At 44.2% G+C, this 26,883-nt stretch overlaps 7 protein-coding genes and 1 long non-coding RNA gene across 12 annotated transcripts in view; 5 read left to right on the top strand and 3 right to left on the bottom strand.

Annotated features, from left to right (window-relative positions):
* Positions 1-324: 324 nt before the first annotated feature.
* LOC6528189 (von Willebrand factor D and EGF domain-containing protein) lies at positions 325-2,120 on the top strand. The gene is made up of 3 exons (XM_002089216.4): positions 325-728; positions 919-1,482; positions 1,567-2,120. The coding sequence occupies exons 1-3, from the start codon at positions 439-441 to the stop codon at positions 2,057-2,059; spliced, it is 1,347 nt and encodes a 448-aa protein (XP_002089252.1). The 5' UTR covers positions 325-438; the 3' UTR covers positions 2,060-2,120.
* Positions 2,121-2,387: 267 nt separating this feature from the next.
* Positions 2,388-2,962, top strand: LOC6528188 (protein draper). Its single transcript, XM_002089215.4, has 2 exons — positions 2,388-2,634; positions 2,688-2,962. The coding sequence occupies exons 1-2, from the start codon at positions 2,474-2,476 to the stop codon at positions 2,893-2,895; spliced, it is 369 nt and encodes a 122-aa protein (XP_002089251.1). The 5' UTR covers positions 2,388-2,473; the 3' UTR covers positions 2,896-2,962.
* Positions 2,963-3,485: 523 nt separating this feature from the next.
* Positions 3,486-5,540, top strand: LOC6528187 (fibrillin-2). Its single transcript, XM_002089214.3, has 3 exons — positions 3,486-4,014; positions 4,562-5,098; positions 5,158-5,540. The coding sequence occupies exons 1-3, from the start codon at positions 3,599-3,601 to the stop codon at positions 5,465-5,467; spliced, it is 1,263 nt and encodes a 420-aa protein (XP_002089250.1). The 5' UTR covers positions 3,486-3,598; the 3' UTR covers positions 5,468-5,540.
* On the bottom strand, positions 5,469-7,098 carry LOC6528186 (tenascin). Its single transcript, XM_002089213.3, has 4 exons — positions 6,839-7,098; positions 6,130-6,687; positions 5,810-6,013; positions 5,469-5,753 (listed from the first exon to the last, which is right to left on the bottom strand). The coding sequence occupies exons 1-4, from the start codon at positions 7,018-7,020 to the stop codon at positions 5,498-5,500; spliced, it is 1,200 nt and encodes a 399-aa protein (XP_002089249.1). The 5' UTR covers positions 7,021-7,098; the 3' UTR covers positions 5,469-5,497.
* Positions 7,099-7,176: 78 nt separating this feature from the next.
* Positions 7,177-12,821, bottom strand: LOC6528185. Of its 2 annotated transcripts, none has more exons than XM_002089212.4 (5): positions 12,519-12,821; positions 9,565-9,739; positions 9,394-9,511; positions 8,623-9,326; positions 7,177-8,472 (listed from the first exon to the last, which is right to left on the bottom strand). In XM_002089212.4, the coding sequence occupies exons 1-5, from the start codon at positions 12,819-12,821 to the stop codon at positions 8,063-8,065; spliced, it is 1,710 nt and encodes a 569-aa protein (XP_002089248.2). In that variant the 3' UTR covers positions 7,177-8,062. The 2 variants fall into 2 exon arrangements, with proteins under 2 accessions (XP_002089248.2, XP_039227578.1); XM_039371644.2 differs by having other exon boundaries at positions 8,320-8,472; positions 8,619-9,326.
* On the top strand, positions 9,735-13,216 carry LOC120320834. 4 transcript variants are annotated; one of them, XR_005560415.2, is made up of 4 exons: positions 9,890-10,212; positions 11,951-12,766; positions 12,854-12,971; positions 13,043-13,216. It is a non-coding gene; the product is annotated as an uncharacterized LOC120320834 (long non-coding RNA). The 4 variants fall into 4 exon arrangements; XR_005560414.2 differs by having other exon boundaries at positions 9,886-10,212; positions 11,951-12,971; XR_005560413.2 differs by having other exon boundaries at positions 9,735-10,212; positions 11,951-13,216.
* Positions 13,217-14,901: 1,685 nt separating this feature from the next.
* The window catches only part of LOC6528180 (angiotensin-converting enzyme), a 42,329-nt gene continuing 30,347 nt past the window's right edge, over positions 14,902-26,883 (bottom strand). The window contains exons 8-9 of the mRNA XM_002089207.4: positions 15,726-15,866; positions 14,902-15,394 (exon numbers count right to left, since the gene is read on the bottom strand). Coding sequence (XP_002089243.1) covers positions 15,079-15,394; positions 15,726-15,866 — 457 coding nt within the window. The 3' untranslated portion in view covers positions 14,902-15,078. The remainder of the gene's footprint in view (positions 15,395-15,725; positions 15,867-26,883) is intronic.
* LOC6528183 (zinc finger protein 512B) lies at positions 22,933-25,737 on the top strand. The gene is made up of 3 exons (XM_002089210.3): positions 22,933-23,061; positions 23,346-23,384; positions 24,442-25,737. The coding sequence occupies exons 2-3, from the start codon at positions 23,373-23,375 to the stop codon at positions 25,261-25,263; spliced, it is 834 nt and encodes a 277-aa protein (XP_002089246.1). The 5' UTR covers positions 22,933-23,061; positions 23,346-23,372; the 3' UTR covers positions 25,264-25,737.

Here is a 26,883-nt window from a genome sequence, read left to right as displayed (position 1 = left end):
AACATTCTTCAATTTATTTCTATAATTTTATTTTTGAACTAGCTGAAAGCACATTTCTTTACCCTAGCACTCCGTCAAAATGAAACTAATACTTGGATATGCTAAATTATTACTAACCTTACCGTTAATGTTGGTTTCTTAAAAACTTCTTTTGTCTACCATCACTATTCACCCGGAAAAAACAAGGCAAGTCCTACAATTAGCAATGAAAGAACATAAAACATGAGACGATCTTCAGCTCGTTCTCATTTGACATACATTGGCATTGCGAGCTCTGGAACTCCGCTTCCAGATCCGAATTAAGAATTGAAGCCCTCTTATCGTTGCCTCCGGCTGTGATTAGAGGCTGCCCCAACTGCGCCGTCTCCGGAGCAGTAAACAATCGCGACTTGAGCGTCTCGGAAGCGCGGCACAAAGAAATCTGCCCCCAGCATTGAGATGTCGCCACTTCTGCGATCTCTGTGCCTCCACTCGGTGCTCCTGGTCCTGTTCCTCTGCGTGCTGCAGGCGGTGGAGCTGCAACTTCATGAGCAGCAGCTGCAACAGCAAAGGGACGAGCAGCTGCGCCTGCGCGCGGAGCAGCGCCAGCGGGATCTGCTGCGGGAGCAGGAGGCCCTCCAGCGACGCCTCTCGTCCTCGACTACCACACGGAAACCGTATATAATCCCCAACGGATTGTCGCTGCCCCGGAGGGGGGAACATCCGGACAAGTGCTACCGGGAAGTGCCGTAAGTGGGTGTAACATTTAGCCCATTAAATCGAGGGGCTATTTTCAACCTTGCCTATAATCAGACCGAAGTCTCATAAACAATTATAATTCGAGTTGTCATATGGTTTACAAATTTCAATTGTACAAAAACATGCTAGATATATGCTAGATAGATAAAATGTTTAAAAAGCACACCATCCAATCCCCAGGGCCGTATTCTTCCAGTACGACAAGGAGGTGAAGATCGTCGGCAACAGCAGCACCAATCCGTACATGAATGTGATCGAAATTTGCTGCAAGGGCTGGCGGCGCTATGAATATGACTGGAGCCAGTGCGTCCCGGATTGCGGGGAGCGGTGTCAGGAAAACGGCTTCTGTACGGCGGGCGGCAGATGCGAGTGCTTCGCGGACTTTGTGCTCAACTACCGCAACAATTGTGTGCCCACCTGTCCGCTGGGCTGTCCGCATGGCCGCTGTTACCTGAATGGCACCTGCCAATGCGACAAGGGATACGAACTGGACGGATCGCGCACCTTCTGCCTGCCGCAGTGCAACTCCACCTGTGGCCACAACGAGGTCTGCTTGGAGCCGGGCAAGTGCTCCTGCGCCGAGGGATATGCCCGCGGACTGAGGGAGTCTGCCGCCCTGGGGTGCCAGCCCCTGTGTGTTCCTGACTGCGGATACGGCCACTGCGTTCGGCCCAACGAATGCGAGTGCTTCCCCGGATACAAGAAGCGCAATAACAGCATATCCTGCCAAAGCGAGTGCTATATGTGAGTACTAAGACTGGACGCCGTCTATTTTATGGCTGATTTCATTCAACGTAAATGTGAATGTAAATGTAATTTGTCTTTTAGGAGCTGCGATAATGGCTTCTGTGCAAACTCAACGACGTGCGTGTGTCAGAATGGATATCGCTACGATAACAGAACGTCGAGCTGCCTGCCGGATTGCGGGGACAACTGCGACAATGGGGTGTGCATCTCGCCGGGAAACTGCCGCTGCTTCAAGGGCTACGTCCGGAATCGGGAGCGTTGCGAGGCGGTCTGCGTGGGTGGATGTGGTTTCTACGGCAAGTGCATCGCACCGAATGTGTGCGGATGTGCCATAGTCCCGGGACCGGAAAGCACCTACCAGCGATGCGAGTACGGATTGTGCAACGCCATGGGAAGATGCCGCTGCCAGGTGGGCATGACGCGATTCATCGATCGCTGCATGTCGCCGGACACGGTCACCACGTACGCCTCCATGAATCCCATCAAGGTGAATGCATCGCTCATCCAGGAGTTCAATCTGCTGCTGGGCAGGCACTTCAACTTGACCACACTCACCGATATGTGGTGGCTTTGAGATAAGAGCTCCGGGCTACCAAAATACTCTCACTTAATAAATACTCATGCATTTCTCAAAACGTGTTGGTCTTATCAGGCGTGTCTGAAATTCTTTGTGGCTTCATTCCTTGGGGTTTTGCTTTTTGAAGCAAGCCTAGCTTAGGCAATAAAAATCTCTGGAAGATTTTGTACCCCCTCCAAAGTTGTTTTATTTAAATAAGTATTACATTTTTGGTATCTCTGCATAGTCAATATACCCCACGAATACCGGGTACGGAACACATAATTATCTTCTTCGGAATATGGAACATTTCTATCTCCGCACACTTAAATGCCGCGCTTGACACAGACGACAATTTAGTAGCACCGAGACACTGGCGAGCATTGCGCTCGCATTTTGATACGACCTCGCTTTCTGCTGAATCTTAGCGAAATGCACTTGACATCCACGCTGATTGGGCTCCTTATCTTCGGCCTGGGGATCGAGCTGCCCACACCCACAGCCGCCCAGTTCTGGTCCGTGGATCCTGTCGCGCAGTGGCGGAAAGAGGCTCTGGCCGAGAGGGGATCCGGGATCTGCTACAGGACTCTCACGTAGGTAAACCATTCCGTTCCCCAAACCAATCTCAAGATCAATTCCCTCCCAGCGTGCACGCCGTCAATCCGAACTCCAGAAGTCGTCAGCTCTCCCACTGCTGCGATGGCTATGTGAATAAGGGAACCACCCAGAGCCTGAAGTGCGAGCCCATTTGCTCGGAGGACTGCTCCAATGGATTGTGCCTTGCGCCCGAGGAGTGCGAGTGTGCTCCGGGATTCTATAGGCGCAACAAAAGGTGTATTTTTGTCATGGCATAACAAAAAAATCTCATTTCAAATGCAATATTCTCTGATTTGATATTAATAATGGTATATTTTCTTAAAATGCTGTTTTTTTGGTTAGATAAGCAAATGAATGTTTGTTTTGCTGGCAAATACGGTCGTACCAAATCACTTTGTAATCACTTTATATAGGTAAATTTCTTGAATGTCTTTTATAGCTCCTATACTGTGGTGATGTAGAAATATGATATGAAATACTATAAATTAGTTTTGTTTGAGCATTCGTGTGCCTCTCAACATAGAAATATTTAAATTATCACTTCAAAAAGACTCAGAAGTTCATTGTTATTATATTCTGTGTTCTTTCATTAAGAAACCATCTCTATACCTGAAGTCATCGTTATACTCACACTTTTCTTGGAATTACCCGAAAGCAATGAGTTTTGTTTACGAACCGCAATTTATGGCAGTGATCAATTTGCTTTGCTCGAAGCTGCTGAGAGCAAACCTTCGCTCCGTTTGCCACATGGATGGGTCCATTGACGAGGTGCTGATTAGAAGGGGGACAAGAGGTCGCCGGAGGCGATTGACGATTGGCGGCTGAGAGATCCGGAGCTTCGCATCGGGAGCCGATTAGTCGAAGTGCAACTACAGCCGCCAGCGGACGTGGACGTGAACGTGAACGTGGGCGCACAATCAATTTGCATACGTAGGAAATCCGCAATCAAGTGACATCACCATGAGCTCATCGCATCAGCTGGTGACTCTAGGCGTACTGCTGGCCATCTGTTCCCTGGGCCAGGGACAATTCAAGACGTCTGGCATCAAGACACGCCAGCCGCCATCGGGAAACCTCCAGCTTTCCGGCAATAGTAGTGAGTTTGGGTGGAGCAGCTACAACCAGAGCAGCTACGGCTGGAGGAGTCAGAACCAGAGCAACTATGCCTGGACCCAGCAAAACCATGTGGGCCAGGGATCAGCTGGGTTTGTGCCCGCCGAGACTTACCAACCGGTCACTTTGCCGCCCCTTTATGGACACTACGTGCAGCCGGTGACTCCGCCGGCGCATCGTGTCCAGGTCCTGGATGAAACGGCGCTGTTCATCAACAAAACCCGATCTGGCATGGCCAGTGGTGTGTGCTTCAAGGAAGTTCCGTAAGTAGTGGGTAGTTCCGAAAAAAATTTAATCCTAATCGCGAGGAAAACACTTTTATTATTCCACTTGAAATTATCGCCCAATTCGGAAGGCATTCGAAAACAAGGCAAACCATTAAAATAGTGAACTAACGACCTCAACTTCCTCCGCTGGCCTGATAATTAAAATGCGCCTTGATTTCACGAGTATAAGTGTGCCAAGCTAATAATGTGAACGAATTTAATATGCAACGAGAGGAAGGTCAGTAGATAAGCGCAAAGTTTTTAAATTTAGTTAAATTAGTTTCATTTGCATTGTTTTGGACCATCTGTGGGTTAAGAATTAACCTAACAAACACAACTGAATTATTTAGAATTTTGAAATACTGATTTGCGATAGTTATACAAGCAATTAAATTCCTAGCAAGATTTAGTTTTAAACCAAAGTAGCAGCTAGATAAGTATATAATCAGTTTTTGACAGTTTCTAGAAGGAAAATGTATGTTAATGCAACAACAATTTTAAGCTATTTCACTAAAAATGAAACTTAATATTATTATAAACTTAGAACCGCGTCGCTCCTGCGCAACTCCCGGGACCAGTTCATTGGCAATGGCACCACCCCGGACATGAGTCGCATCCAAGTCTGCTGCGATGGCTATGAGCGAAATCCGCACATCTACCGCCGCTGTGAGCCGATCTGCGCGGATGACTGCCGCAATGGAATCTGCACGGCTCCGAACACCTGTGTCTGCATTCCCGGACACGTTCGCACCTCCGAGGGCAAGTGCATCTCCACCTGTCCGCTGGGCTGCGGCAACGGGGTGTGCGATGAGCAGAATGAGTGCAAGTGCCGCGAGGGATACTCGCTGGAGCCGGAGACTCGTAAGTACTGCCAGCCGGAGTGCAAGCCCGGCTGCTCCTTTGGACGCTGCGTGGCGCCCAACAAGTGTGCCTGCCTCGAAGGATACCGCCTGGCCGCCGACGGATCCTGCGAGCCAGTGTGCGACAGTTGCGAGAATGGCAAGTGCACGGCTCCAGGACACTGCAACTGCAACGGCGGCTACCTGAAGCTCCAAGGACGCTGCGAACCCATTTGCTCCATGTAAGTGTGGCTTTTAAGGTCAAGAAAGTCTGAAAAATGAAATGATTTCCCAACTTCAGACCCTGCAAGAACGGACGCTGCATTGGACCGGACATCTGTGAGTGCGCTTCCGGTTTCGAGTGGGACCGGAAGTCGGCCGAGTGTCTGCCCAAGTGCGACATTCCTTGCCTGAACGGCGTCTGTGTGGGCAACAACCAGTGCGAGTGCAAGTCCGGATTTGTGAGGGACGAGCACCAGCGGAACATTTGCCAGCCCCACTGCCCCAATGGGTGCCAGAACGGGTTCTGCAGTGCCCCCAACTTCTGCATCTGCAGGCCGGGCTTCATCAAGAGCGGCATCAAGGGACGCCAGACCTGCCAGGCCGTCTAAGTTAGTCTTAAAAACTTTATTGTTGCTCCCTCAGAAGTTAAATAGACGCCCGATCAGGGCATTAAACTCGTAAGCAAGCTGGCGATTGAAGTGCTTTCTCTTTTCGCTGCTGTTCACTTGCTGGCTGAGGCGGTCTGACTTCAAACATCGATCGATGAAGTGGGTTTCCCCCGGTGGACAACTGCAGTGCTCCACATCGTCGCAACTTCCGTTCCGGCAATGCTGTTGGCCCTCACCACAGCCGCAGATTTCGGGAGCCACACACCGACCGTATTTGCCACAGGATCTGCGGAATAAGCGGGACATCAGGAAGGTGTACACTTTTTGTTCCCGGAAACAGACCTCTCACACTTGGGCCGGCAGTCGGCACCGTGGACTTCGTATCCTTGGAAGCAGCGACACACTCCTGGTGCAATGCACACCCCATTTCCTTGGCCACAGTTGTCGCTGCACTCCGGCAAACAGCTGGTGGTATTCACGTTGTAGCGATATCCTTCTCGGCAGTTGCACTTGTACCGCGACTCACAGAACCCATTCTCGCATTTCCTGGAGGGGATTTTGAGTGGTTTAAATTGGTGTATTTTACACAAACCAAACTAGCTTATGTACATCACATTTCTTAGATACTATAAATACATTTTAGATGAAATTGGTACACTTACAGGTAGCACTCAGCCTCGCAGACATTGCGGTTGGGCCGTTTAATGAACCCGGCGAAGCACTCGCACTGGTTGGGCGCCACACACTTGCCAAATCCGCAGTCCGGAGCACAAATAGGTTGGCAACCCAAGTCCGGCGTTCTCCGGTAGCCGGGGGAGCAGTCGCACCTTCCAGGCGACACACACTCCTCATGGGTGCCACATGCCTGCAAGCACTTCGGCCGGCAGAACTGGCGGGTCTCCTGATCCAGGACGAAGTCCTGGTGGCAGGCACAGGTGCCATTTAGATAACACCTGCCGTGCTGACAGGCAATTGGACAGGTGTGGATACAGGCACCATGCTCGTTACGCACAAACTCTGCGAAGCACTCGCAAATGCCCGGACTGCGACAGAATCCATTGCGGCAGTTGTCCGGCGATGATTCGGAGCAGTCCGGCACACATTCATGGGCATGCGGATCTCGACGGTAGCCCTTACAACACACCTCTATGCGATGGAAGTAGATCGTGGATCCATTGCCACGCACCGGGGAATCCCGCTCGGTTTGGAAAAACACGGAGCTATAATCGTAGAATCGCATTAATCAATGGGGGCTTGCAATCAATATTCCTAGCACTTGCTTAAATGAAATATTTGGATTATTGCACCGAGTCTTAGCCTCTATTATTTTATTTACAATTATCTTATTATCAATAACTTTATTTTACTCACGGCACCTCGCGATGGCAGAGATGTTGCTCGCGCTCGAGCGTCTGACTTAGTGACTCAAAGTCGCCATACTCCGTGTTCTCTATGTCCCCGTAAAGCTCCGTGGAATCCGCCTCAATCTGGACAGGAAATGCCACCAGCGTCAGCAGAGTGGTAAGCACGGCCCACGGTCCACTAAAGTGCATCCCGTCTTGGTGTTCTGAGCTTCGATGTCGAGGAGCGAATGAATAGGCAGCCAATGGGTTTGAATCTACTCAAAAGACCTTATCAGCACCAACTCTCATTCTCAGAAAACGAAAACATTCAGAGAAAAATGAAAACATATGGCCCTTTTCAGGCAATTATACTTGTATTTAACTAATTTATTGTGGATACATGTTTATAAATATGCTTTAACGTATACGTAATTAGTTAAATGATATAATAATGTTATCATAGTTAAATTACATTTTGTATGAACTCGTAACTAAATTTTTAAATAGGCAGAAAATTTTATTTTTAAAACTATTATTAGCGGCTTAACAAATAACATTGGAATTTACTGTGCGGCAAACTGAACACGCCACAAAGTACTTAAGTAGTACTTAACGAAACCTATAATCTAACCAATAGATTTTCATAGATATAAAAGTCTTATCTAAACAAAAAGTAACCCTAAAGAATGCAGAAACCTTTAACCATGCAAATTCACATTTGGAAAGTGATACAAATAAGGTGAAGCTGTATTAACTTGATAGGTATAGAGTTTAACCACCTTAGTAGTAACCTACCTACCTACAGTTACACAGTGGCTTTTCCTCTTATTATAGTAAATATGATATATGAAATAATTTTTTAAAGTATTTTAATCGATCTATTAATTCTCAGTTCAAACTGATATATAAATAAAATAATCAAAAAGTATTACAATATTTCCTGGGTAGCTAAAATAATGTAATCAATAAAGTTAGCTGATTGTTTTAGTCACCTAGCATTTGGTTTTACGCCTGTACATATATTTATTGATCTAAATATGTTATAAAAATAAGTATAGTTGTGAAAATTCGCAGACCTAAAATGTAACTGTTGGGACACATTATTTTATAATTTGGTATATAATTACCTGGTGTATGGTAAAAACCACTTTTTTAGCTTAAATTAAAATAAATTTGTACAATATGTAAAAGTTACCAAGGGGCTAACGCATTTTCATATGTTGAGAAAAATCTCTTGTTTCAGCAAAAGAATTTACAGGTGGGCAACTCTTTTGGCTATGATCTGAGCGGGAACCTGCAAAAAGTTGGAGTTCTGTGGCGGAATTATCAAGTGGGTGACATGATGCGATCGCTGGTGAGGATGAAGACTTCCATTGGAGAACTGGTCGTTCACTGGCATCACCTGTGGCCTGGCCGGCAGGAAGGCGGAGGCGGTGGTGGAGTGCTGGACATGCTGATGGTTCCGTGGGTGGTGCTGCTGATGGTGGAGCTGCTGGTGGTGCTGCTGGTGGTAGCGGATCTCGTCGTACAGGTGCGAGTCCAGGCTTCCCTTTCGAGACTTGGGCGAAACCACCGAGTAGAGGGACTCCTTCCTAGCATAGGCGTAGGGTGGTGTTTTAATTGAGGAATTATTGCTGGGGGTGTCATATAATTCTGGTTGTGCTGTGGAAGAATGTGATTTCATTTGATTATAAAATCTAAATATCATTCCAAAGAATGTGATTTATACTAGAAACAAAGTCGAAATTTAAATAATATAACTGCATAGTAATGTGGATAGCTATTTTAAGGTCGGCAGAGACACTTACATACCCTCGTTCAATTGGGGCGTGATTGCGAAGGCCACGGGCGGTTCGGGCAGAGGCTCGTGGAAGTTTTTTCCCAGGGCCGCGGCTTCGGTGAGAACCACCTCCGGATTTGCAGGCAGCGTGGTCACCGTTCCGTTGGCATTGTATACGGCTGAATTTTTGTGATGATACCTCCGGTACACGTACAGTGAACCACACGCAATGGCGACCAGCAGGAGGAGCATTATGCTGACCAGGGTGATCACCAAGCCGGACTGATGATCAGCCGTCGCCGTCTGACTTGAGTTGGAGTCACCACCGACGAATCCAGCCAAGTGCTCCTGTGGGGAGGTGATTCCATTGGTGATGACGTGGATGACCTCCGGAGTGGGAACTCCGGCGGCTGCAGCCGTATGAAGATTCTCTAGCAGGTCGCTGCCCGATTGATGGACAATGATCTTTGGCGAGTGCTGGGCATTTTCATGGCTGGTCGGTTGCTTGATTACTATGACCTCCGGCAGGGGAACGGGGGTGGTGGGACGCGGAATGATGCCCATCTTCTCCAGCGTGGAGTTGACAGTCTCCACGATGACGTGGCTCACATTCAGCTGAAGAGGCTGATCCTGCTGTATGCAGGCACCCGTTTGGGGATTGCACGGATTCTCATCGCAGTCGCAGGCCTTGCGGCACATGATTCCGTAAGTTCCCTGGGGACACGGCAGCTCGCAACTACGAGAAATTACAATTGTACAAAAGATATTAATTAAATACTTTATTTTTTAAGGGCAATCCTTACAATTGTCCTGTCCAACCGGCGATGCAGTGACAAAGTCCCGATTTATTGTCGCAGGCTGCTCCATTTTGACATTGGCATAGATTTCTGCAGTCCAGCCCCCAGCGATCGTGATCGCAACCTGCGAAAAGCTCATTAAGCCACATAGTGATACGGATATGTATATGAACTTACGCTGTGTGCAATGCTTGCCAATATAGCCCTCCTCGCAGCTGCAAGTATCGGGCATTACGCAACTGCCACGCCCACATCCGCCCCTGCAGATGGGCTTGCACGTGGCTTGACTGTCGGAGAGATTTCCCTCGTACCCTTGGCAGCAAAAGCGAACTGTGCGCGTCTTGTTCAACTTCTAAAAGCATTTTGCATACGAACACTCATTGGTAATATGATAATTATACCATCGAAAATTTGGAATAAATTTATAAATACGAGGAATACAAAGATATATTTTAAAAGATACATCGTTTTGTCCCAATATAATTGATAAATTTACTGAATAATTCCATTTTAAAATTCAAAAACAATGTCATATCAATTAGCTTTAAAGTGATCATAAGTAACACACAGCCTAAAAGTATACCCCATAAACTTGAAATACTTTATGGGCTCTGACCCGATTGCTGGGAAATCTCAGAGCTGCCATAAAAACGCTTTGATCTACGACGCTGAGGAGGGCATCATCGCAAGAGTCCATTAATTGGATAAACTTGTAGAGGGCACTCCTCGCCATCAACCCTGTCAACGCCTCAGTGTCACTTGCCCCTGTGGCCAGTGGACTTTGATCCGGCTCTCGACAGTTACAGAATTAAGATGGAGATTATTGTAAGTCGTCATTCCGCCCCAAGAAGAAGTACACGCATCGCATCACCCTTGAAACCCCTTGAGTTGCCAATTTAATTGGATAACTGAATTCCGGGCGAGCTTCTCACACTCATTCTAGTCCCAGATTCATTCCCAGTTCACATTTTCCGATTTACGCATTGTTCGCCGTCGAGTTGATGGATTCGTATCTGAATGGGGCTTGTGTATCTGTATCTGTAGCTGTATTGTATCTGTATCTGCCTGCATGTGTGTGTGTCCCCCACGAATGAATAAGGCGGAAATTTTAATATAAACAGTGAAATTCGATTCGAGTTTGGTCTTCTGATTCATTGTGTCTGCATAATTACGGCTGGCTTTTCAAATGTTTGTCATAAATAGTAATTGAATACAAGTTGAGCAATTTGTACATTTGCTACTCCAGTAACCGCATGGCCATCCCTTCAACCCACTTCACCCCTTCCCAGTGGCAATGTGGTTGCCCATCAATCACAGCTGTAATCACATCTTTCCTCTGGAAAGCTATCGAAAATCATGCGGCACTTTACTGGCTCAAGGTACTGCCAGTTTAGAGATCAAATCTATTTTTCCACTTACACTCGAACTTCTTAAGGCGTACACCTCGATGTTAATTAATTAAATTAAATTGGCAAATTAGTGGCTACATTTTCTGACCAAAAACAGAGTGTTGGCCAAGCAGGCGTTGACCAAAATCGCCAGGAATGCAAGCGGCAGGGTTAAAAAATTGTTTCATCAATCGAATAAATATGGTTTTGTAGTGCAGGCCGTTAAGGCGATTCTCTTCAAACACCTATGTAGCTAGGCGGCCAGAAGAGCTGAAGAGCTCCAATTAAAATAATTATGAAATTAATTCGAGCCAAGCGCGAGCGATCTCGAATCCCACAAATCATTAGACACGAAACCGAGGTAAAAAATAAACTAAGCCAAAACTGGCTGCTTCTTGTCGTCATGGCTTGCAACTCGGCTTAGTGATGCAATCGAAAGTGTGTCAACAGCTTTGGCATCAAGTCACCGCACACAAGTGGAGCTCTTAATGCCCAATTGCAGATCGGTCCGCCTGGCGATCCAGCCCGGCCATAAGTGCTGGATTTTCCGCTTTTCATTTGCACTTTCCATCACTGACACCATGACATAATTATTTTGCCAACCCCCCCGTGCGGGTTTTCCATCGAAAAAGTGCGCAAAGTAAATAAATGAATAGAAAAATATAATAAACCAGCCAAGCCTGATTAGACCCCTCGGTTCGAGCCACTGCAACCGGATTCTGGCCATGCTTGGTCAACACTTGGCCGCTGCCGTTGTTTTCATCGCTTTTCCCACTGCGCAGTTGAAAATGGCCAGGCGGCGGGTTTTGTGGATTTAATAGTTTGTTTGTCTGCTCCAAACAATTGCCTAAAACTAATAACTATTAATTGACACTAATGGGGAATCAGTTATCATCATTTATCACACAAGCATTCGCACAACTGTGATGTAAGCGAGCTGGTTCTTTCATTTTAAAGAGGTAATAAATGATCATTTAAATAAACGTCACTAATAGACGAAGTTTGCTATTTGATAACCACCATCAAACATTTTGCGTTAACATTTTTAAATATTTTTTTATAATAACATTAAGAATAATTATATATATTGGAAATAGTTTTTGGATTACTGTTATTACTTTGTTAAGCAAAACTTTAAAGTGATCTTCCTAACACTCACAGTAACTACATTATAGATTATGCGCATACACCACATGCTCCCAGTAGTTCAAGAACTTGGCAGCCAAGGACGCAAGTGGTGCCTCGGATGCTTCAGGTCAAAACCGGTCGCTTGCATCTTGACCAAGTAAAGTGCATCGGCACCTCCTGCTGCACAGCGCAGCTGCCTCAAAAGCCAATCCACGAGCTTCCGTTCTCCATACGAGAAGGACAGGAAACCCCGTTTAGATTGGCCAGAATTGCGCAATGCATCTGGTCGCGGACAGAACCCATATAGCGAGCGATGTTTGTGAGAAATGTAATCAAAGTCGGCCATCGAATCGGGGCAATTTATGGATATCGTGGCGAGCGGCTTCCTGGTTGGGCAAATCGAAATCAAAATCGAAATCAGGTTTGTGGCGCAGGCTCCCCGGGATGGTGGAAAAAGTGGCCACGGCGAAGGTGTTGCCACTGGCTGGGATCGCGGTGACGCAAGAGATGCCCGCAAAGGCAGAGCCGGCAGTGGAACACCTGCGTCCATTTGGATATTTGGTCAGTTGCCTGGCTCCCTGATCCGGAGGCAGAAGCAGTTCACAACTCACTCACCTGCACCCTCATCACCTCGCGCATTTCCGTCTTGAAGGTGGCGCACCTCGGCGGGATCTCCATGCACCAGCTGGAGGTGCGCACTCGCACCGGCTGCATCTCCGGCACCTGGACATGCTCCACGTAGGGCTCCTCGCGGATGCAGATGTTCCCGGGTCCCTGGATAGAGGGCAGGGCCACGGCCCCGGCCTCGATGTCTTTCACGTTCGTGTTGATCTTCAGGGTGCTGTTCTGTCCTGATCCCAAAGGTAAAACAATCGCGAGGAGCAGGAGCAGTTTTCCGATAAGCTTTTCTCTTATCATATTTGTTATATTATTTTATTTATTTTTAACAGCTTAAAAGCATTCACTTTATTGTGCGATTTGCATATCTATCGAGGATTACTGATCTTAGATTTTGTTCTTGATTGATTTCCTTGAAAAGTTCCGGATATTCTGTTTATAAATCGAAGTGTAAGTTCTTAAACTATTTACTCTAATTAAACTTTACTATATAATTCCGATCAACTCTTGGTTCAAATAAGGATCCTATCCATTTACAACGATCAATTTAATCCATTTGATGAGCGCTGCGTGTACGTTTGGATCGCGAGTCTCGTGAAAACTGTTTCCCCGTTGGCGGCGATTCTGTTACTCACCCCGAATGCTCCGAATGTTCCTTCTCGAAATAAAGTAAACTACGGAAAGCAGCAACAAAATACAGTAGTCATTGCAAATTGTCGTCGAGCCAATAAAGGCCGTCCGGGGTGGCGAGGGACTTGAGATCGGAGAGCGGAAGTACGCACTGCACACCCAATTCTACAATTCATGGTAATTCTACAAAGCGAAAGTGAAATGTAAAGCGCGCCGGCGGGCAGCGAAGTCTCCACTGCAAGTGAATGAAACGCAACTCCCCAAAGCGATTACACCCCATTCCCACTAGCCCCGCGATCGCGACGAGGGCGATGATTGCATCTAATTGAAATGTTGATCATGTCCTTAACATGCGGCTGTCATTGCGGGGCAAAAACCCGACTACGTCTGTTGTTTTTTTGTTGTCACTTTTGTTTTGATTTCGAACTTGCGCTTTTCTTCAGCTCCAATTAGGCGATGATCCAAAACTGGGTATTAAGTGGCATAACGGAGATTTCAAAGTATGCTGGCTAAAATAATATACAACGAAGTCATATAAAATTAAATCAAATCAATAATTAGTTAGTATATAACATTACATGTAAGTGGGTATTTAATTACAGCTCAGAATATAAAGATATAAATTAATACCAAGTTACTGTATTACATGATACGATAAGCATAAACTGAATTGACACTTAAGTGCAAGCCTTTTCCAGTCTAAGTAACAACTAAACCACAAAACGAGTGCCAACAAACTATATCTATGTTTATTGGTACTAACTAGACTATTTATATTACAAGCGGATAGAGTAGCTGCACATTTATATGACTTTACATTAAATAACTGCCAGATTTAAACAAGTAATCTTGCTGTATCTGTGCAAAAAAGCACTGATATATTGATACGACTTGGTAATTTGAATGAGGATTATACTTACTTATCTCGCTTGAACAGATTTAAATCGCTCCGCACATTCTTCGCATCGCCAACGAAATCGTCTCCATCTAAGTTGATTAGAAGTATGCGGAAAGTGAGCTGCACCACTCAACTTACTTAGCTTAAGTGTCTTATTTCTTAGATAAACTTTAGAACAATGCCATCGTGATGACCGTGCACCGCCCCATGAAATGCCCCAAACACCCGGCCAGCCCACTCAAGTGTTGATTGTCTTGTTTACACCGAAGTTGCTGCTGCTGCAATTTATTAAATCAAATTTATACACAACAAAAAACCAGTTGGCCACTCCATCTGAAACCGCAGACGGGGCAGCAGCTGCAGCAGCAAAAACAAAAGCACAACTATGAAATTGCAGCACGTTTATTTATTTTATTTGATTAAATTGTAAGCAACAACCATAGCGGCAACAACAAACCCACCAAATGAGTGAGCAATGTGCGTGCGACGCCGGAGTTCCAATGACCCGCATGGGTTGCACACACCATCCCACTCGGAGCTGCCCCAAGTGCCCCTTTCCCACTCAGCTCCTCCCCCATTTGGATACTGGTTTTGCAGGAGGGGTATTCGAAAGAACAATAGTGCATGCCAGGATCAGCGACATCTTCTGGGATTTTTAAGAGTTTTCCGTAAATAATAGGAAAAGCTGACTAAATTCCTCCCTTGACACATCTTACTTCCATAATTTATTTTATATTATATGTGGCCACTTCAAGGGGTATCCTGCATTCGAGCAAAGTCCGTAGTTTCTGTTCGTTTTGTTGCAGTTTTTAGGGTGCAGCTAGAGCCAGTCGGGCAATTTGTCAGATTTGCTTGTTTTTTTTTTCATTTATTTAATTTTAGAATTGTGTGTGTGTATTTTTTGGCATTGATTCAAGTTCAGCTTAGTTATAGGTGCGACTTGAATAAGCGGAAGTATTAAGTGGAACAACACTTTGTCTGACTGTTTTGTTTACATATTCTAGGCATTAGCTTGCAAATTACAGAACTTTATAACAAACGTAAGCTGAAGTAAAAGTAAGTCAGCAAGATCAGAGTGTATAGGTATACCGAGGACTTTTGGCCCGTCGCTCCATTGTAATAGCCTCCAAATACCTGCAGACCAGCAGTTTCGATGCTCCTCTTGCAGTAGTCACCATCGTAGTTCCAGCCCACATACTCGTTGGTCCGCAGATTCTCCTGGCGCAGCCATTCCTCCAGAGGAGCGAAGTACTCCCGCAGAGCGGTGCCATCCAAGCGACCCTCCCGCAGGGTCTCCTCAAGGACCTCTTGCCATGGCTGGGAGGCTCCCTTGGACATCAGGGTTCTGTGGGGAGAAATTTAATTTATAATTGGAACAGGTATTGATACAAGTATTATCAATGTTATATGCAAAATAGACAGAGACAATAAATATGTTAAGTTTTAAAACATTAAATGTACTTTCCTCATACCGAATGCAAATAAAAAGAGTAAAAAATTAAAACTGTGTATCTAAATATTCATGAGGAGATGTGTTTGTTTCAATAAACAAATAAGAACGATTGAAATGAAGCATAGCTTTAGAAGTTAAACAACAACTGAATGTTGAAATAAAATGTTACCACTGGAAACTGCCATCAAACCAGTTATTAGAAATATATTTATTTTTTACTTACTTGAGGATATTTCCCGCTGCCGGCTGGCGGTAAATGTCGCATTGGTGGAGCGGCTTTCTAGGATCGCCCGGAACATACTGGCCGGACTCGCGGCACAGGCCTCGGTAGATCTGGAACTGCAGAACCGTGGAGAAAAAGTATCTGTAAGAGGACGGAAACGTGGTTTCAGAGATACTTCGACTTAGAACGTCCGCGGTCACGCTTCTTGGCCGACTTAAACATGGTTAATTGTCTCGAGTGAGAGTGGCTTTGTATGACAGTTCGTGTTAATGGTGTTGGCGGTTGTAAGTTGGATTCAGTTGGAGCTGCAGTTCAGCTGCTGGCCGCTCGTTCGCATTCTGGCTCAAGGTCGAGCTCCAGTTGAAGCCTTAAACTGAAGCAAGTCGCCGGCCAAAGTCGTTCTCTTGCAGTTACGAAATCATGCAAAAGTCAAGTTTTGTGGTCTTGTAATTGCCATTTGCTTTATGCTCATTTAATCGCATTTATGTTTATGGCATTTTTATTGTATTGTTAAGGCGACGGCTGCGCAATCAGGTAGCAATTATTCAAAAGATAAGGCTCGAATCGGCTCTATCCGAAGCAGCTGGGTTTTGCTTTTTAAATTAAAATTTTAATTTTATAGGAACCAAATATTTTTCGAAGAAACTATTTTTCTGCGGAGTCACTGTCCATTGATTTATAATAATTATGCAATATATTGGTGGATTTTTTGTGATTTTTGTTTAGCGTTGAGGGCCAAGAACAAGTTCAACTAATGGATTTCTTTTGTTTGTTTTCTTTCTAAATGAGAGGGAAGAGGCGATAATTTATTTTCGGCCTTCTGCTCGGGGGTTCCCCAACAGAAGCGTCATAGAGACGGCTAAATTGGAGGTCTTGGATCGTTCACTCTCCAACACCCCAGTCAAACATACTGTTCATTCCTCCCAGCGAGAATGTTGCAAGTTGGGGTCTAAAAAATGGCATTTTTAATGTTCACTTTTCACAATGTTCGATCACGGCTGCAAAACTCCCAGCCACCATTAAGTGCATCAGCTTCAGCCACATTGACGAGAGCAACTGCAACTGCAACCACTTGGCCCGGTGGCTCACTGGCTCACTAGCTGACTAGCTCACTAGCTCATTGGCTCAGTGGTTCGGTGGTGTGTTATGTTTTTGGCACTTGGCAGCGGTTGCCACATTGCCACATCGTCGCCACATTTTCCCAGAGACGCGACATGACCCAATAACAGGGATTAGGCAGCTGCCTCGTCGTCTTGCTGGTGTGGTGTTGCCTCTTGCCTCTTGCCGCTTGCCTTTTGCTGTTTGCTGTCTCAACGCTTGCCATTCATTCGTTCAATCATTCAATCAAACACTCGGCCAGTCCGACGGTCTTTGGTCCAGTCAATCAGAGCCAACATTGTCGGCAATTAGTCCAATTTTTGTAGCAGCCACTGCAGCAGCCGCTATTCAGCAGCATTGTGCTAAAATTAAATGTTGCGAAAATTCTATTCAACGTCTGAGGGGACATGGAACATGTGTACCAATGAAAAATATGCGAAAAATCTTTAATTTTCGGAGACCACAAAGCGAGTACAATTATTCAACAGCCGTGGGGCGTATGAACGATGTCGTTTATGCGATCGCCACTAATGATCGGTTTTCGGATTTTCGGGTTCTCGTCTCGTTGGCAAACCATTCATTTTGGCCAATTGCTGAATGGGCCAGCTGAACTGAGCTAACTGAGCTATCGATTGCTATTTTCCCCCATCGAGTTTCGGGCAATCGATGGCAATTGACATTTCTGCTTCTGTCCGCTGGTCCAGCAGACAATCAAAAGACTTAAGCCGCGAACTTCTTGCACAATGGCGGTTTCAAAGGAAGATTTGCGAGTAGGCCAAAGGCCAGGTGGGAACTCAAGGAAAGCAACGGAGCAAATGTATATTTAACTGGCTTTTAGGTGTATGCTCCTATCGCACAAATATATCTAGTATTCCATACTCTAGTTTTCTATAAATGGTATGCTTATAGATTTCTCGTTTGAGCTTATAATTTAATTCAAGCTCAATTCTTCAAGTGATGTGAATGTCACTTGTTGAGGTCACACTGGGTTACTACTAGCTCAGATCGGTTTTGGTTTCATTGGATGCCGTTTTCTAACCAGTAGCCTGCTAGCCATGCCCCTAAAGTGGTTCAATGTCCATGACTGACTGACTGATTGACTGGGGGACCCATGAATGCATTCAATCGTTTCGCGAAACTGCCTTTTGGTCTGCCTGAAATTGTGCTGCGGCCTGTAATTTGCTGCTAATGTCGTTACTCTTAGGGCAAATATCACTTCTTATTGTTTCGCTTGACGAAGCGAAAATTACTTGCGACTTACACATTTTTCGTTTTTGTTTTTCGGCTTCCTTTTGTTTTAGGACCGACCTTGACTTTCATGCGCATGCTCATCAGGTGGAAACGGGTCGGGTTTTGTAATGGAACCGTGGGGGAATCCGAAAGCAATATCAATTAATTTTAACATGCCGAGTTCATGACTTCCCAGCTCAATTTGTGCGATAAAATATTCGGGTCATACATGCCCGACATAGCACACATAGAGTTAAGAGCGATCAAATAATTGGACTCAAATAAGTGTGTTTTAGGTAGAAATTTTGGGATCATTCTGAGTTTTTTTTTTCGTCGCATAAGCGTTCCAGTTTTTGGCAGCAATTAAAATCTACATGTCGAATTCTACTATCTTAAATTTACTTTAATGACAAATTGATTCCATTAGGCAATCTGCTTAATGTTTACCCCACACCCACATACCTAGTTCCCAACTTTTAGATTTATTTAAATGTTACCAAAATTTATGCGCATTTGTAATGTGCAGTTTTTTGTAAACAAAAAATGAACCGAAGCAAAAACTGGTTACTTGTCGGAAATCGTTTAGGCTTTTCACTTGATATGTCAAAATGCCAAAACTTTGCAAAGAAAACGTGGCCAGCCCCAATCCGATGCCGTTGTGGAGCCAATGGCCGGGGCATTAGGCATACGCCCTGTTGGCCACGCCACTCTCTTGGCCCGGCCAGCAAATCATTTAAGCGCCATGGGCGTGTGGTCTAAACAAACTAATGCGACCAAGACAGCGAATGGCCAACGGCTTCCTTCAAAAGATCACAACTCAGATGGTTTAGTTTAATTTTATACTATTTTATTTTTTATTTTTTTCGCATCGACTGTATTTTTTGTCTACTCGTTTAGAAACATTGCGGATGCAGTCGCTCCAACTCGGCAAGAAGTCGGTCCGGTTTTGTGTCTTGGCCATAAATAGAGTTCGAGTTGATGTCGACGTGGATGGCGATTCAGTACGTTGCACAATGCACTTTCAGTTTCGGATTCCGATTCCGATTTCAACTCCAATTCCAATTCCGATCCGTTCGCGGTAGCTTAATGCTCATTTTCGAGTAAAGACAAAATGCAGCTCTATGTAATTCCACTCCTAATTGTATCATTATTTATTGTTCTAGATCCGCTTTTCGGAACCTAATTAGCATTAAATTTGAGATCACTTTGCTTGTGCCTCGATTGTCGCTAGATCCGTGCGCATAAATCAATAATCTTGTGAACCCAATCGCCAGACAATCCATTCAAAGCAACCCAGACTGCTGGCAGCGAACTTGATCTAATTCCTATCCGAATTGCCGCCATTCAAGTTGTTATGTTCGCAGTAATGATTATTTTTATTTTTATCATTTTACATTATTTTGCTTGGGCTCGTTTGCTTGCAAAAAGTTGTAAAAAGTTTGCAGCTCGGCATGGTAGTCAAAATAAAGCGGTTTAAACACCGAATCGTTTACGTTGGCAGCTCATAATTTTTAAGAGGATGGGCGTTTGAAAAATGGCAAGGATAGCTTAAATGCTGAGGTCAAGCTGAATATTTCAAACAGAGTTTTCGTTGAGTCTTCTAAAATATTTAACACCAAATTTCTAACACGATATATCTTTACATTGTTTGAACTTTATAGAGTTAAGTTGTGGAATACAGAAAAAGATTTTAAAATATCTCCAACACAATTATAGTTTTCATTATTCCTCACTTTGTAACACTCCAGTTTCCGCCATTAGTCATCTTATGCGGGTCGAAATTTCCCAGAGCGTTTTTCAACTCGCATTTCAAGTCGCTTACCTGCAGCCCAACACGCTACAATCGTGTGAATAATCGCATGCCAGGCGGCGAGAATGAGCGAGGATTGCCTCCAACTTACGGCCCAAATAAGCCTAATTATTATTTGGCTAACTTGGGGCCCCTTTGACACACTCTGAGAGCAAGTAGCTTGGGCAAAACTCTAGAAAACAGGCCACAACAGCGTGCACAAGGCAGGCAAAACAACCGAACATTAACACAGCGCAAAACAATTGGCCATAAATCAATAGGCGGCTATATGCACTGGCCCAACTGCAGTTACCGTTGTCGTTATAATCAATGAATAACGTCGCATCGGTTGACCACAATTTATGGCGACTTGGAACATGAGAATCCGCACAGCGTCCAAAAAGCAGCTTGCAAACTGGGAGGGTCTTTGATTTTGCAACCGCAACCCGCCACGCCCCCTCTCTTTCTTACTCTTACCACCCCCTAAATGGGAGTATCTGGTAGATACGTTTGACAGAATTGTAACTCTCGTTGTTGTGGGCAAACAGCTGCACAGGTCCAGCTGACTGGGCTGTGTTCCATGTGGGCAAACATTGGGAGCGACACATTTTCCGCAGAATGTAAAAGTTGCTTAGACCCAAAAAGTGTGGTTTGTGATTGGGGAACTCCAATGTAATGGAGAAGACAAGCCAGAATTGAGTTCTTTGGGGCCAAGGGCGTCGTTCAGAAGGCAAATCAGGTTTGGCCTTTCGCGTATCTCAGTTAGTGTTAATTGGATGCGTTAGCTAATGGTCACATTTAAATATTTATCAGAACCTTTTAATCCTCCTCCGTTCTCTTCTTTATGATTACATAATTATATGCAGATTTGAATTTAAAGCCACCTTTCCATTGGGGATTTTTAGATTGTTAAAAATTTTGCGTTTGAATATTTATAATTTTGTGCATATTAAAGCTTAAAGTACGTCAAGGATTTAGTGGCACTACAGTGCGTAGAGCCTCAAATAAACGCCCACATAGCCTTTAAAATTATTAAAACTATCTTATGAAAATTTTATGAGTGCTATAAAACTTTAGAATCTTTAGATTGCGAATAAAAACTTAAATAACGGCAGATATATTTTTGATAGTTGTCAGACAGGTTAATAAGGAATAAAAGGCAGATCGCATGCAAAAGTTAAACAAGCTTTTTTTATTAGTTCAACTCTAAAAAGCTTAAGTGTTGACAAAACACTTTAGAGATTGGAAAGCGACCTTATATGGCGATAGGTAAATGTTGGTTTTAGTTTGATTGCCTATGTAGAATCGGATATAGACAATAGAAAATGCAAATATCTTTCCCGCCTGTCAGCGCAAGACAATGGGACTAGGATTAGTCAATCACGGCACACGCATATCATTTTGGCTGCCAGTCGGCCGTTTGGAGCAGAGTCCAACATTCAACAGGTTTCATTTTGCGCATTAACAAATAATTATGCTGGCAATTGCCAAACCACGGACTCAGCCTGGCTGAAAAATAATCTGATTTTGTGCAAAAGCACAAGCATCCAATGCTACTACGCTACTGCAACGGCGACCCATAAAGGCCTTTCACTTTTGCGCCACAGTGCAGATCTCACGCATGGCACCCGATCCAGTCACTGTTCCAGTCACAGATCCATTTGCAATCCCAGTTGGTGTTCCACACCACAATCCCACACCCTGCGTTCCGATAATCAATTTCAAATGCGAAACTTGAGATCCTCACCCCACGGTTATGCACCGCATCGGTTGCATCACTTTACACCACCCCCATTCGCAGATTACATCCATCTTTTCCGCCCGGTGACCATTCAACCATTCGCCGTCAAAGAGGCCGAGAAATTCCAGAGATACAGCTTCCATTTTCACCTGGTTGTTGCAGGAAGTGCAATGGTAACCCGAATCCCATGAAGGTGACAACAAAACCAGAAAGCCTAATTATGACCGCAGTAGAAATTGAGACATCACACTCAAATTACTATCTTGCTACAATGTATAATGATGCAAATAAAGGGAAACAAAGGGAAAAAGTACAGCGACCTTTACTGCAGTTTGCTTGCTTTCATTAAAATCATCTGTTTAATAAAATCCACAGCAAATTTAAAAAGATCTGAAATTGGCTAAAAACTAAATTTTAATATCTGAAAAAACCTCGGTTCACCAAATGCTCATAATATCGAACAAAACATTAATTTATCTAAAAATAGCTTTACTGTTAAATCAAGTTATTCAAAATTGTATTTAAGATTTATTTAAATCAAACAAAAGAAATTACTTTGTTACTCTATTGTTTGCTGTTCCTCAAATGTTTCTTAATAAATTTTATATCGACATTATATTGTGATCAAAATTCGGATAAAAACCAGAAAGTGGTGAACGCTTCCAAATTTATAGACCCTTTGTTCAAAATGCGAGCCGAACGTATAAATATTATATTAATAAGCAAGTTTTGTATTACTTAATGGAATCAAAACAAAATCTAGTTGAATTTCCATTAAGTAGACTCAGAATTATTGATATTAGGAATCAGGTTCGAGCCAAACTGTTGACTTCTGAAACTTGATAAACAAAACATAACGATTTTGATAGACATATGACCTTTCGTTGAAATCTATATTTTGGGAATATTTTGCTAGAAATCCCGAAGACTCTTCATCCAAATAAAAATAACAAACAACAAAAGATTACTAGTACGTTCTGCGGGATTTTCCCAAAATAAATTTCAATTTCAGATTTGGTTAATTTATTTTATTTGCTTTTTATGTTCCCAAATTGATTTGATCAAATTTGCACCCATATTTTATAAGCCACTTTCAAGTCGGCGGCTAAAGTCACCAATACACAAAGCGAAAATCCACGATTGCGCGAGTATTGGTGCTTTGCCAATGTATTGGTGAGCGCTTCCGCTTGCAACTTTCCGTGCGGCACTAACACTTAAACATTTTACCAATACAAGCGAAAACCAAGCCGAACCAAGAGCTTTGAAGAGAGCCATTTGGCTTGGTTTGTGGTGGGAAAAGCTTTTGGAAATCGCTCAGCGACTTGGTTTGGCGGCGTTTTCAGTTTCGTTTTGACACAAAAACTCTTTGGGGGTATAAAAGCGCGCCACTGACCACAGACAGCATCCAGTCAAAGGTTTGGAATCGCTAGTGATTCTACAATCCTTCCACAGTCTATTTCGCTGTTTCTGAGTTGCTTGTAAGTGAAGCCAAATGCCAAGTTGATTTTTGTTTGTTTTTAAAATGCGTGTAAGGTCTCTGTGAAATTTAAATAAAGTTAAAGTTAAGCTGTGAATTAAAAGTGGAAAATTACCAACTGTGCTAGACTTGTGCTCTAAATGACTTTCATATTTCAAGGAACATTTTAATAAGTTTAAATTCCCAGAGAACAGATTATTACCACAACTTGAAGTGCTGATGTAAAACAAAAATTCATGCTGCATTCTGTTAAATAATTTTATTGTTTTCTTTGTTTATTTACAGCCTTGGCAAGTCCCATTAGACTCCACAATGAAAGTATTCGTAAGTACAACAGCCATATAGTAATTAGACATATAGAAATTCAATAGAATTTAGTTCGATATGTAAATGGGTGCAAATATGTGAATTATTGCGGTTCGTAGCATATTTTAGTGTGGGAAAACTAGAAATCATTCAAAGAATGGCATACAGAACAATGCGGACTTGCACTAATTACTCCGTGTAACAATACAGCATTTTGCATTGCAAATAGCATATTGTTTACCTGACCATCTTCAGCTTCGAACAACTTCCTTAAACAAACCAATCCGATAAATTGCACTAATCAAAGGTGAAATGCTCGCAAACGACCAAATTCAACTTGAACGACATGGCTAATAAGCGTTTATTAACTGAACGATCATAATTGGAGTGCCAGCCACGTCTATTACCAGGCCGTAATCAACTGGGTTCATGTGCTCAATTAAAGCCAGCTCCAAATGCATTCGCTGCGTTGCCCACTGCGTATGCGTAACGTGACGCCAGTCGGAGGGGGCGAATTGCGGAAACAGGGCGTGGCAGTGGGCGATGTCTGCACTGCATCATTTATGCCAGGCACGCACGAATTTCACTTGACCATTTGAATCGCGAAAGAGGGCGATGAGACAACGGACGACACAATGCGAATCGGGCCACATATCGCCTTCGCTTTCTAATGCGATTAGGTAATCGATCAAACTAGGCAATGGGTGATAAAAGTCAACCTTTTCGTTGGGTAATATATGTAGGCTGCATATTTTACATTTTTTTATCATAGCTTAAACGGTTTGCAGAATAAGCTATGGGATTCTTATGGTAGATGAGTTTGTAGAGCCGAGAATCCTAAGATAGTATTACTAAAATGCAGAATCTTACTTAATCAGTGGAAATTATTGTAATAGAGCATATTTACATTTTACGAATTTATCTAAGCCTATATATATGAACTACATATGAACTACAATATGAGTACTTCTATAAAATAACAAATTTCTATGATTTTGCGACTATGTTAAAAACTCTGTAAAATGTATAGTTTAAGCTCGATCATAACCAACCGAACCAACCCGACTCTTTGCAGATCTGCTTAGCCGCTCTGCTGGTGGCCTCCGCCTGTGCCAGCAAAACCGAGGGTGAGAAGGTGCCGCTGGAGAAGAAGCTGGACAAGCGCGGCCTGCTCGATCTGGGCTACGGCTACGGTCATGCTGGTCTGGACACCGGCTACCTGGGCCACGGCTCCATCTCCGGACACGGAAGCTACGGACATGGCTACGGACTGACCGGACACTCTGCTCCCGCTGCCATCGCCGTGGGCCACAGTGGACCCGCGATCGCTGTTGGACACACCGCCCCCGCCGTCGCTGTCCACCACGCCCCCGCCCCATATGTGATCAGCAAGCAGGCCGATGTGCACAAGACCATCACCATCACCAAGGGAATCCCAGTGCCCGTGCATGTGGACCGCCCCTACCCCGTTGTCCATGAGAAGCGCGTGCCCGTCGAGGTTAAGGTGCCCGTGCCCCAGCCCTACGAAGTCATCCGCAAGGTGCCCGTGACCGTTAAGGAGTACGTCAAGGTGCCCGTGCCAGTGCCCCAGCCCTACGAGGTGATCCGTCACGAGAAGGTGCCCATCCATGTGCCCGTCGATCGTCCAGTGCCCGTCGAGGTGCCCAGGCCCTACCCCGTGCCAGTGGCCAAGCCCTACCCCGTCTACGTGGAGAAGGCCGTCAATGTCCAGGTGCCCGTGCATGTGGACCGCCCCTACCCCGTCTACGTGAAGGTGCCCGTGGTGTCCCACTCCGTGGTCAAGCACGCACCCACCGTCGCCGTCAGCAGCTACCCCGTTAGCGCCATTGGCCACGACTCCACCGTCTACTCCGACCACCATGGTTACCACAAGTAAGCGGACGGAATGGACCGGAAGCAGGCGATTCCATTGGAGCGAGCGGACCTTATGGAAATGAGCCGAAGGAAATCTAGCAACATTTTCAATTATCTTCCCCACTCTCTCCACCTGTCAGCCTTCCTTTCCAAACCCGAGCGAAAAAGATAACCCTAAAAATACCCCCTGGAAGTCCAACTTCCGCCCTGCCACTCTCTGTAGCTGATAAGAACCCCCAAGATGAAACAAGCAATGCCTTTTGTAAATTATTTCCAATCCAGCCATCCAATGGAAGCCATTGTGCTGGGCCACGAACTCCAGGTTTAGGATAAACACCAGCTAACTGTTTGTAAATTTCGCCATTTATGGACAGCTTAGCTGGCCACGTTTATCAGTGAAAGGTTTCGGCGCACAATGAATTGAATGGATAATAAGAACAGAAATGTCTATGTGAAAATCTATTAAGGACAAATAAAATAAAATGTATAAAATAAATTTCACCGTCTTTGTCACTGGTTCGCTGCTGGAAATAGTTTGTCATAGGGTTCTTTGTAATTGCATATCTTGTAAATATATATTTTGTAAATAAAGAGTATGTCGTTATTAATCAGCTTTCGTTTTTGAATGGGTGGATACTCGGGATTATTTTAAATAATTTAAATTTTAAAATAATATTTTTACTGAACTTTCTGAAGAATATTTTCTAGAATATGCGGCTATTGATTTACAGCACTTCAAAGTGGACTCAAACTAATTAACACAGATTATTATTACAAAACTGTATTGAGTTATTAATATGATTGAAGGCATAAAAAACTGTGTGTTTCACTTATAATTAAAAGTTGTATGATACCCCCTTAAAATTGAAAGGGGACGAGCTGGATACCATTATATATTTCAAGCCAAGGGATATGAATTACGCATGCCTGTAATTAAGTGCGGCTTAAGTTTTAATAAGTCAATAATACTCAGTTACAATCAAGACATATGTCTTGACGCCTTCCTTGTCCTTAAATCCGAGTATCCTCTCACCATGTCAGTCAGTCAGCTGAGGTGACATGACCCAAATTGGCACTGCATTTGCGTTGAGACGGAAGAAAACTTCAAGTTGTGGATACCTCCAGCGGACAAGCTCATAGGCCAATCGATTACAATTTAGGTGATGTAAAAACCAAGATGATCTCCGATCAGATTGGGACAAGACGTGCACAAGGTCGACCGGAGCAGTTGGTAGCCAAAGATGACGTGCACTTCTCCACTGTCATCCATTTCCAAGTCAACGTCAGGTGAGTTCATTTAAAAGTCGCTCATAAATTTCAGAGTAACATTTAGCCACATGCGTAAAAAAGAGGAGTAGTCACTTGATATTTAATGTTGGTTTTCAACTTTTTACGACAAGTGAACGAACTGTGCCGGGTTTTTCCTCATCAAATACCAAAATATCAACTTTCAAACTGCAAAATGCTTCTGAGCATGTTTGTTTTTTGATGGATCGAATCAATTAAGTTTAGGGCTATTTAGCATTTGTTTACTTCAACGCCAAACAAAAATAAAACAAAAATCCGGTTCGGTCCATCTCACTTATTACCCAAACGAGGGCAATTAAAACAGTTCTTCTAAGCACGCTTACCATATATTAGA

The sequence above is a fragment of the Drosophila yakuba genome, chromosome 2L (assembly GCF_016746365.2).
Source record: "Drosophila yakuba strain Tai18E2 chromosome 2L, Prin_Dyak_Tai18E2_2.1, whole genome shotgun sequence".
Classification (NCBI taxonomy): Eukaryota; Metazoa; Arthropoda; class Insecta; order Diptera; family Drosophilidae; genus Drosophila; species Drosophila yakuba.
Note: the sequence above shows the minus strand (reverse complement) of the source record. Positions and strands in the feature narration are given on the sequence as shown.